At 44.0% G+C, this 11547-nt stretch overlaps 1 protein-coding gene across 2 annotated transcripts; it reads left to right on the forward strand.

The window, feature by feature from the left end:
• Positions 1–2052: 2052 nt before the first annotated feature.
• Positions 2053–7908, forward strand: KCNG3 (potassium voltage-gated channel modifier subfamily G member 3). Of its 2 annotated transcripts, none has more exons than XM_033938380.1 (2): positions 2053–3204; positions 7238–7908. In XM_033938380.1, exons 1-2 carry the CDS (start codon positions 2567–2569, stop codon positions 7881–7883), a joined length of 1284 nt encoding a protein of 427 aa, XP_033794271.1. In that variant the 5' UTR covers positions 2053–2566; the 3' UTR covers positions 7884–7908. The 2 variants fall into 2 exon arrangements, with proteins under 2 accessions (XP_033794271.1, XP_033794272.1); XM_033938381.1 differs by having other exon boundaries at positions 2059–3168.
• Positions 7909–11547: the final 3639 nt, after the last annotated feature.

Raw genomic sequence — 11547 nt, forward strand, 5'->3', positions numbered from 1 at the left:
CCAGTGAAAGGGACGCCGCGACTGCGGCGCGTGGCCGCAGGGCGTGGCCAAAGGGGCGTGCCCTAAGGGGCCAGCCCCTTGGAGACTCTGGGAGACAAGGGAAGCAGCACTAATTGTATGTATTCTTGAATTACTATGGGGAAAAGAAAGGGGAAACCAAAAGTATCAACACCTAATTTGCCTGGTCCCATAGAGAGACACCTTGTTTCAACCAGTGCCTTGGGCCAAAGTCAGGGAGCTGACTCGCTATCAGGGGCGTCTCTTAGTCCCCCAGGAAGAACTCCACCGCCTCCACCAAATGTTCCAGTAGGTTTGGATCCTAACTCAGGTTCCAGTTCTCAACCTGTTGGAGTACCTGTGCAACAGGGGTTGTCCTCATTAATTTATGGGGCCATACCTAAAGCCTTATCATTTCAAGATGCACTTGCAAGAGACTCCCAGGTAGAGCCACAGGAAGTTACGCTTAAAGATCTATGGCAAATAAATATTAGAATGGAGGGGTTATTAAAGTCAGTGGTGACTCAAGATGTAAGATTTTCGCAGGAGGTAATTGATAAGTTGGAAAATGTTGATTCTAATTTAAAAATTATGGAAAAATGTATTAGAACAACTGAGTCTCATGTGGTTACATTGCAAGCAGTGACCTCAACAACTGTTAAAGATTCTCATATTACTCATATGAAATTTGAGAAAATGGAAAATTTACAAAGAGCAAAAAACCTACGGTTAGTTAATTTCCCAAGAACTCAATTACTATCCCCAGAAATATTGATTCGGAAATACTTTAAGGAAATATTGGGATTAACTGATGCAGAGAACTTGCCCATAACTAATTTATATTACATTCCTCAGAGAAAGAAAATTCCCATAGAAATGGGTGTAGATCAGTTGGAACAAATTGATTTTGATCTAACTGGTTTTTTGGAGGACTCTCAAGATAGAATTCAAACTAGATCTACCCTATTGATAACATGTGCAAGAGAAATAGATAAATCTTTAATAATGAAAGCTTATTTTCGGAATAAGTAAGTGAAATTTTGTGGTGATAATGAACTGATTTTTCCAGATGTGGCCCAAGCCACGCAATTGAGGAGAAAAGCTTTTTTAGCTTTGAAACCAAGAGTGTTGGCTTTGGGAGCCACCTTTTATTTAAAATTTCCTTGTAAATGCTTAATTACATTTAAAGATATTGAATATGTATATTGGGACTCGATTCAGTTGGAACAATTTTTACAACTTAATGAAGTTAGTTAGACATCACGTGAATTAATATTTGGAGTTTAAAATATTGATGCACCATTAATGTTGATCTTTGATCAAGGATTATATTGATATTGATTGATTTCTTTAGATTACTAGGATACTTTCTCCCATTTATGTGGACTTGAGGAACTAGTGAGATGTCTTATGTTAGTAATAGTTATGTTTTACTTGTGATTTTCCTTTCTTTATTATTATCTGTATAAATGATGATGAAAACTTGATAAATAAAATTAAAAAAAAAACCACACCAAATAAACAAAAATAAATAAATAAATAAAAAAAAAAACAACATTTATTTAAATCTAATATAAAGTATTAAGAATCATACTTCTAGCTTTCGAGGATAATTTTTGTATATAAGGAACCCAGATTTTGTAAGGCAGTGGTTCCCAACCCTGTCCTGGAGGGTTTTCAGGATAGCCCTAATGAATATGCATGAGAGAGATCAGCATATAATGGAGGTGGCCAGGCACGCAAATCTGCTCCATGCATATTCATTAGGGCTATCCTGAAAACCCGACTGGCCCGGTGGTCCTCCAGGACCAGGGTTGGGAACCAGCGACCTAGGGAAGAAACGTGAATTTCCAACAGTCGTCGGCAAGCGCAGCTAGTTTGTAACCACAAATGTAAATAAAATCTTGTCGCTCAGCAGAAACAGTCGATCACGCAGGGAGGAACCCTTGGAAGAGGTGGTTTTCCTTTCTGTAATAGAAGATTGTAAAATCAGTGGTGACCCGCGTGAGGAAAGGACTAAGGAGGCAGCCGGAGAATAGAATCCCGCTCCGTTTTCCCGGCTAGACTACCTGAGGGACCGGGGGAGAGTTAGGAGAAGGGGGCTGCGAGCTAGAGGAGGCTGAGGGGAAGGAAAGCCGGGCGAGAAGTTCGAGCTGTTCAAGGGAAAGAGCCGAAGAAGAGCTCAGAATGCGGGGAAATATGGGCTGAAGAGAAAGTGGCGAGGAAGGAGGTCGGGTAGGTGTGAGCGTGGCAGAAGGAAAGCAGATGGAATGAGATTTGCTTTGAGAAGAGGCTTAAACAAAACAACGGGTTTTCCAGAGCGCGAGCGGCTATAGGGCAGGTCTGGCAGTTGGGAGGCGTGTCCCTGCCCCGCCCCTTCGCTTTTGGACTCGGCGCAGCGTCGGCGGCAGGCGCTGTCCAGCCCGGGAGAAGCGCGAGAGTGTTTCCTTCCCCTTCGAAACTTTTGCCAAGCCGCGCGCGTTCAAGCATGCGAGGCGGGAGCCGGCTGCACCCGGGCAGGCGCGAGGCGGGACGGCGCTGAGGAGGGGCCCGCCCGCCCGCGGCGGCCATGAGCTTGGCGCGGGGCCCCTGCGTCCTGAACGTGGGCGGCGCGCGCTACTCCTTCTCGCGGGACCTGCTCAAGGACTTCCCGCTGCGGCGCGTGAGCCGCCTGCACGGCTGCGCCTCGGAGCAGGACGCGCTGCAGGTGTGCGACGACTACGACCGCGAGCGCAACGAGTACTTCTTCGACCGGCACTCCGAGGCGTTCGGCTTCCTCATGCTCTACGTGCAGCACGGCAAGCTGCGCTTCGCGCCGCAGATGTGCGAGCTCTCCTTCTACAACGAGATGCTCTACTGGGGGCTCGAGTGCTCGCACCTGGAGTACTGCTGCCGGCGGCGCCTCGACGAGCGCATGTCCGACACCTACACCTACCTGTCGGACGAGAGCAAGCCCGACGAGTCGGAGCGCGAGGAGGAGGAGGAGGGCGCGCGCGGCGGGAAGTGGCTGGAGCGCATGAGGCGCACCTTCGAGGAGCCCACGTCGTCGCTGGCCGCGCAGATCCTGGCCGTGGTCTCCATCCTCTTCGTCATCGTGTCCATGGTGGTGCTGTGCGCCAGCACGTTGCCCGACTGGAAGACGGCGGAGAACCGCAGCGTGGAGGAGCACAGGTATAGCGCCTCGGCCGAGCTGAGGGAGCCTTCGGGGTGAGAGCCGCCATTCTCGCTTTTCCTCTCTCTCTCTCTCTCTCTCTCTCTCTGTCAAGTCAGTCTAGTCCTGAGGGTCGTCTTAAAGGGGGAGGGGGGGGACACCCCAAATGTGCTGCCCCTCTGGGGTTCAGCGGGGACAACTTTTTAAAACAAGTCTTTCCTGTTACCTCTGTCAACCGCGTCTACCTTATTCAGAATGGAAGGAGATGAAAATTGCGCTCTTAAAAGTGCCCAAAAATGTATTGAGAGATGTAATAAGTCATTTGGAAAAATTTATTTTGAAGGAATGATAGATATATATTAGAAGTTAATATGATAAATGTATTGACTAAATTTAAATTGTATGAGGTTGGGCAGACTGGATGGACCATTCGGGTCTTTATCTGCCGTCATCTACTATGTTACTATGTTGTTTTTTTTTGTTCAATATTTTTATTGTTTTCTAGTAGTAAATATTGCTCCCAAATTTGGGACTTCATTTCTCAAATTTTAGCAATCCAAGAAACCATATCTTTAGCGAAAATACTTCTCAGTGAGTTTGCTCTGAACTCTACTGTCTAAACATCATATTGCTCTCTTCCAGTCTCTAATTATGTATTGACTATTTTAATATATCATTATATGAAATAAATGAAATAAAAAAAATGAAGGGGGAAGGGATCAAGGAGAGATGTAGAAAGGAATGCATTAGGTATATTGAAATATATTTTGGAGGATTGATAAAAATATGTATGGCAATATTATTATTGTGAATTTAATTGTAATGAATATCTTGTATCATATTATTGTATATGTATTTGATTCCTTCAATAAAATGTTAAAGTGTCCAAAACGCGTAATGGGGACCGGAGTGGGCGGGTCAACCTCTTTATGACGTCATCACACTATTAACGATGTCCTTTCCTGTCGAGCAACCTTGGGGGGGGGAACCCTAATAGAAATTCTTAGTTGCCCAAATCACCACGGACTCAATCTGAAATGATATAAAACGTTATTTGTAGAATTTTGGTAAGTTCAAAGAACTTTACTGAGGGTTTCTTAAAACTTTGGACGCGTAGAGCTGCAAAATTTTAAAGAGTTGGAATTCCGAGCGTTTTAGCCCATCAGACGGTGCGCGTCGCTTTTTCATAGCTTGCGCTTATCCTGCTGCTCATTTGCTTGATTTTGGGTCTTGTTTAGAAGTTTACCGGAGAAGGGTGGCATGACGCAATATTCTAATTGTTTGAAATTGTGTATAAAGTAATGTTTGTGTTCCCTTTTTTTAAGTTGCTATGTCTGGGTTCAAGGCTGGGTTTTAGATAAAAAACCTTGGAAGTAGGTTGCCGCTTTTTATTTATTTATTTTTGGGGGATGGCTGGTAATAGTGACTGGTATGGGGCAAGTTAAGAAAACACGAGTATTTGGGCACTGGGAATAAGATGGTAAAAGGAGCCACAGCTGGTCTAGGCAAAGGAAGGGATGGGAGAAGGGTTGCCCTACGTTATGGTGGGTTGTTGCATTTTGGAAAAAGAAAAGGTCAGTTTTTCTGTTCTCGGAACCCGAGAGTGCCTTGTTGCCCCAAAATGGCACACTTCAATCAGTACAACTTTTCAGCTGGAAGTGTAAGACTACTGTACTTGAGTTTGACATTTTAATACTGGTAGCAGCTGCTAGGTGAAGGTAAACGTATGGTTTGGTTTCTGTCCTTCCATTTTTTAAACTGAATAAGACGGTCAGAAGTCCGAATTTGGATATAAGGTATTTAACCTGGCAGAATCAAAGGCATATTACCAACTTTCTGATTAAAGTTGAGGTTCTAAGATTTCTACCCCCTCCCCCCCCCAAGAATGTTATGTCACTTTTTTTTGCTGGTGTTTGTATAAAATCTATGCTCCATAATGTTAAAATGACAAGGTTTCTTTTGTTTCTTCAGCTATTGTAAGACACATCTGCAGGATTAAAAGATTAGGGGCTCCTTTTACTAAGCTGCGATAGTGGTTTTAGCGTGCGCAGAATTGTCGCACGCGTTAGTTCTAGCTACGTAGTGCGTGCTAAAAACGCTATCGCAGCTTAGTAAAAGGAGCCCTCGGTGCCTGTAAATTGATTCAAACTACCGTATTTGCCGGCGTATAAGATGACTTTTCAGTACCTTAAAATCCTCCCCAAAGTCGGGGGTCGTCTTATACTCCGGTTACTGTTTACATGCCCTTACTTTACATTAGAGAGCTGCACGGGGACGCCCCTAGGGTCACGGGGATCCCGTGGGGACGCCCCCTAGGGTCGCGGGGATCCCATGGGGACGCCTCCGAGGGTCGCGGGGCTCCTGCGGGGCTGGATGTACTCAGTCTTCTGGATGTACGCGGCTCTTCTTCTCCCTACCTTCTCTGCTTGCAGCACAGAGCCGAACGGAAGTCTTCCCGACGTCAGCGCTGACGTCGGAGGGGAGGGAGGGCTTAAACAAAGCCCTCCCTCCCTCCGACGTCAGCGCTGACGTTGGGAAGACTTCCGTTCGGCTCTGTGCTGCAGATAAGGAGAAGGAGAATAGCCTCGCGGTTCGAGTGGCTACCAAGGGAGAGGGGCGGCCCGCCCCGGTTGCAGCACAGCCGGCCAGGTTCCCTTACTTTTGTGGCACTTCCCCGACCGACCGATAACAGCCCGGGTCCGACAATCCTCCCTGCCCTGTAGCCGCGAATCTAAATTACCTTCTTACAGCAGCTGTAAGAAGGTAATTTAGATTCGCGGTTAAGGGCAGGGAGGTTTGTCGGACCGGGGCTGTTGTCGGTCAGTCGGGGAAGTGCCACAAAAGTAAGGGGACCTGGCCGGCTGTGCTGCACCCGGGGCGGTAGAGAAGGAGGGGGGAGAAGGACGCTGAAAGGCCATGGTGAAGACAGGAGGGGAGGGGAAGGACTCTGAAAGCACTTGAAGACAGAGGAGGGAGAAGGAGGCTGAAAGCACATGGGGGAATACAAAGGGGTGGAGAAGGACGCTGAAAGGCCATGGGAAGGGTGGGGGGGGGAGAAGGACACAAAGGAAATGAGGAAGAGAGAGTAGGGAGAAGACGCTGGCAGGGAAGAAGACAGATGCCAGACTATGGGGGGAGCAGAGAGAAGAAGATGGGTGCCAGACCAATTTGGAAGGGGGAAGAAAGGGAGAGGCACAGTAACAGAGCAAATGGAAGATGCAGAAGGAAGAGAGATAGTGGATGGAAGGAATTGAATGAGAACATGAGGAAAGCAGAAACCAGGCAACAAAGGTAGGAAAATAATTCTATTGCTTTAGTGAATTAATTAAAATTGTTGAAATAAATTCTGATGTTCTTTTAAGTTTTATTTGTTGTGCAGAAGGTGTGCGGAAGAAGGGGTAGTCTTATACGGCGAGTATATAACAAACTCTATATTTTAACTGTAAAAGTTGGGGGGTCGTCTTATACGCCCAGTCGTCTTATACGCCGGCAAATACGGTAACTCAATTAAATTATTTTTGGAGAGCTCCTAATGATTCAGTATTTTACATCTGGTAAAAAGTTCAAAGAATATTATTATTATATTAGTCACTGTTTCACAATCTTTTTTTTTTTTTTCAGGGGGTGTTTTAAGATAAAATGGAAGTTGTAAACTGATGGTGCCTTCTTGACCCTTTTCTTGAGATGAACAAGTCTGCTATAAGCTTTTCAAGTTCAGTTCTTAAGGGCTGCTATCAGACCAGCTTTTCATGATATGCCTAGTAAATATGAGAGATGCATGTCCTCTACAATCGTTGTATGTAGAGTTCTCTCATGCATATTCATTAGGCATATCCTGAAAACTTGGTCTGTTTATAGCCCTCAAAGACTGAACTTGGACAAACCTGCTTAAAAAATAGGGGAAGGGAATTCAAAGAATGCCACCGAATCCCACTGGAGAAATGTGGCCGAGCTGGAAAAATTTCTCTTCCTGTTTGTTTTGTTTTTAAATTCACATTAACTGAATATACGATAGCTGTTTCTCATGCACAAACTAAAGAACTGTTCAATGTTATGAAAATAAACTGTTTTCATGTTTTCTCTTGACAGGATAATTGAAGCTGTCTGCATAGGCTGGTTCACTGCAGAGTGTATTGTGAGGTTCATTGTCTCCAAGGACAAGTGTGAGTTTGTTAAGAGACCCCTAAACATCATTGACTTGCTGGCAATTTCTCCATACTATATCTCGGTGTTCATGACCATTTTTACGGGAGAGAACCCTCAGCTGCAGAGGGCAGGAGTTACCCTGAGAGTCCTTAGGATGATGAGGATTTTTTGGGTGATTAAGCTGGCTCGCCACTTCATTGGCCTGCAGACACTCGGTCTGACCCTGAAGCGCTGCTATAGAGAGATGATCATGTTGCTCGTTTTTATTTGTGTAGCCATGGCGATCTTCGGTGCGCTCTCCCAGCTTCTTGAGCACGGGTTGGACCTTGACATGAAGAACGAGGACTACGCCAGCATCCCTGCAGCCTGCTGGTGGGTGATCATCTCGATGACCACAGTTGGCTATGGCGATATGTACCCTATCACTGTACCTGGACGGATTCTTGGTGGGGTCTGCGTGGTTAGCGGCATTGTTCTACTGGCGTTGCCTATTACGTTCATTTACCATAGCTTTGTGCAGTGCTACCATGAGCTCAAGTTTAGATCTGCTCGGTATGGCAGAAGTCTTTCCAATGAATTCTTAAATTAATAAATGCTTTGATTCTTCAACAGTATTTCAAGAAAATTTATTTACTTTGAAGGGTGGTGTTCAGGTTGGGGGGTACACCACAAATCTCACTTAGAAGTGGCCAAGAATAAAACCGTAACTTATTTTCTAGGATGAATATATTAATAGGAAGAATTTTAAGCATATTTTTTTCAAAGTTGGAAAAAGATCTAAGAGCATAGATTTTGGTGTATAAAAATACATGTTCTGATTCCATGTGTTCAGGCCCAAAGAACAAATAAATACCCCATAAAGGATGTTCAATCTAAAAATAAACCATTGATAGCCTAGGAGCATTACTGTTGTTTGCTGTGTTTTCTCCCATTTTCATAATTTCATTGACAAATTGTGGCAAGTAGAAGCTTGCTTTTTGAACTAATGCTTCACCCAGAATGTCAGCATAGGAACTTCTGGGAGATGGGGGGGTTCCTAATGAATTGCACATATTTATAAAACATGTTTTTAGAAAGTATGGTCTACAAATCCTTATTTTTCATATAATATATTTGCAGATATCATTAAGGCCCCCTTTTACTAAACCGTGCTAGCGTTTTTTAGCGCCAGGAGCCGTGCTGAATGCTGCACGCTGCTCCCGATGCTCATAGGAATTCTATGAGCACCGGGAGCCGCGCTGAATGCTGTGCGTCGGGAGCAGCACGTAGCATTCAGCGCGGTCCCTGGTGCTAAAAACCGCTAGCACAGTTTAGTAAAAGGGGTCCTGAATGTGCATTGATTTACCACTTTTGGTTTGGCAGTACATTTTGTGCCCTGAACCTTCATTTTCAGACTGCAAGTAGCTAGTTTTTTTTAGATCAATTTTAAATTGATCTTGAGCAGATTTTCACGCCACCAATCTATTTGGTTATTTATTGATGATGCTGATGTGTATGTATACAGTATATTACATACTGGTGCCTCATAGATGGCGAGTAGGGGGTGGATGAAATTGCATTTAAAAATTGCATCATTAATAGTTCTCCTATTTTGTAACTTTTATGGGTGTAGTGATAAATATGAATGCCATAAAGCTGCAACAGTGAATCAAATAAAAGCTGCACAGCAAAAAAGTTCAGAAAAATTTATGGAGAGCAAAGAATCTTTGCAGGACAGAAATATATATATTTTTTTCCATACTACCCTCTGACTATTCCAAGTTCCTGCTTCCTAGCGCAAGAAAAATTACTGTAGGCTGAATTTTTCAAGATCCCATTTGCATGGCCCAATAACTTTTGCAGAATGATGTCTCATTGTTCTGTGACATGGGTGATCCACAACTAGACAAAACTGCTTTGTTTTCAAACATCTGTGATATGATGATTTCCTTACAGCAGGGGTCTCCAAAGTATGGTCTGCGATATGATTTTATCCGGCCTGCGGAAGAATTGTATGGAAATGCACCAATTGGACTAATTTTCCAATGAGAATCCACAAAAAAAAAACCCACGTGGTATTGATAGATTTCAAATGCATTAATTAAAATTGTGTTCAAAATAGATTGATATTTCATATTATGTTACTATTAATATTCACAACTTTATTTAATACTGAATCGTAATTGTATACTTTGTGGTATTTCTTCGTACTTGTTCAGCCTCGATCAAAGGTGTCTATTCGTGGCGTGGTAAGTAGCTCTAGAGCTGTTACTAATCTTTACATTGAATCTGGAAGTTCGTTATTACTCGTTACGGCTAATTGTGATGAAAATATGAGAATCTGCTGGTAGTGTTCGTTGTCATTAATAAACGATAATTTAATCTCACATACTCTGTAATTAGTTTATAAAATGTTCTGCTTTCAATAAAACTAGTATCTAGAGTTACTTATCTTTAAAAAAAAAAAAAAAAAATTACGGCCCGCTGAAAAGTGCTAAAGTACCCAATGTAGCCCTTGTAGCGAAAGGTTTGGAGACCCCTGCCTTACAGCATTAAAATTATTTTTGGATGATACATAAAACCTTGATCAAGCCCTCTATACCAGGGATTCTCAACCCTGTCCTTGGGGATATCCCGAAAACCTGAATGGTTAGGTGTGTCCCAAGGACTGGGTGGAGAACCCCTGATCTAGAACACTTGTTTACAAATCTTTTTATGGCTGTGACCTCCTCCCCACTCCAAGATGCAGAATAATGGTTCACCTGTGGAGAGCCCATTCAGGTTATGATCCTCAAGTGCAGGTTTTATGACCTCATTTGGGGTTTCAACTTATAGTTTGGGAAGCTCTGTTCTAGGCAGATTTTTTTTGTCTTTAAAAGATACCAAAGCCTATTTCAGTATGTTAACATCTCAGTTTGCAATAATAAGAATGCTAATTCTAGTGTAATAGGTGTGTCATTCCGGTCAAGTGGATAATATCCCAGTGCTCACGAGCCATGCATAGGGAATCCACTCCAACTTTTGAACCCCTCCTCCTTCACCATAGGGCTCTGCAGCCCCCTTCAGTTTTTCCTTCTGAATTCAAGCCAGAATGAGTCTTTCTGATCTGCTCTGTTTATTCCTTTATTTTGTCTGTCTTTTTCACAGTTTTTGCTTGATTTCAGTGCGAAGAGTTCCCCTAGTCGAAGGTCCAGCTCTGCTTGCATAGAGGAGAAGCATACTGAGATCTGCAGCTTACAGGCTGATTGATCCCTTGTGGTACTTGTTGGCCAGTCTGCAGAAGCATTTTTGGAGCTCAGGGTCTGTTCCCCTTGTAGTATTGCTTACCTACTGCATTGCAAGGGCTTGAGCACAGGCTGTTAGGCATTCTTAGGGGTCTAAGTGAGGTGCCGGCTGCGTTTTGCCTCCCCTCCCATTTGTTCATCCACAGGAGTTGACAGCTCGGTCAGACTGGCAGCCCAAATATTCAGCACTGGCAAGACATTCTGTTTTGAAGCAGTGGCTTCTCCCAGATCCAGCTACCTTTGGAGCTGAGGCAGGCTGCAGCACATTGCTTGCAAAGGTCACAGTGAGTAAGGCTATTACGGGGGGGGGGGGGGGTTCCTGTAAATCTTATTTTTAAAAGTTTCTGCCTGTTCCTTAGGTTTTCCCACCTCTAAAATCTTAAAATTGCTAGTTTTTTCTTTTTGTTTAAGCATTTTGGAGCTGTTTTCTAGCGCCAAAACACTACCATGGCGACCATCTTGGATTTCCTTTTTTTTACGTTCCTTAGAAGCTTCAGTCCACTTCATTTAATGGAGTCCTCAGGTTGTTTTAATCCTCATTCATGCCAGGTTTGCAGTAGATAGGTGCACGAAGAGCGCCCTTGCACCACGTGCCATGCAGCACATAAAGGGGGGGGGGAGGACAGGTGCAGCTGGCTTATCCTTCTCTTTGCTCTCTAGAGCTGAGAATTGGAGGGTCAGTCCATTGGTAAGGGTCAGATCCCTGCAAGAGCCCTGAAATGATGGTCGTTCTAAATGCAGTGGCATGGAGGTCACAGAGCCCAAGAGACGCAAGCTAGAGTCATCTAAAGCAGTGTTCTTCAACCTTTTTACACCTGTGGACCGGCGGAAATAAAATAATTATTTCGTGGACCGGCAAACTACTAAGACTGAAATTTTTTTTAAAAACCATCGCCGCCCCATCCCCGCGAGCTCGGTCCCACAAACCATCTGATCCCATCTGCACAAGCCTCAAATAGTTATGATTTTTTATTGAACTTATTTTATTAA

Source organism: Geotrypetes seraphini, chromosome 3 (assembly GCF_902459505.1).
Source record: "Geotrypetes seraphini chromosome 3, aGeoSer1.1, whole genome shotgun sequence".
Classification (NCBI taxonomy): Eukaryota; Metazoa; Chordata; class Amphibia; order Gymnophiona; family Dermophiidae; genus Geotrypetes; species Geotrypetes seraphini.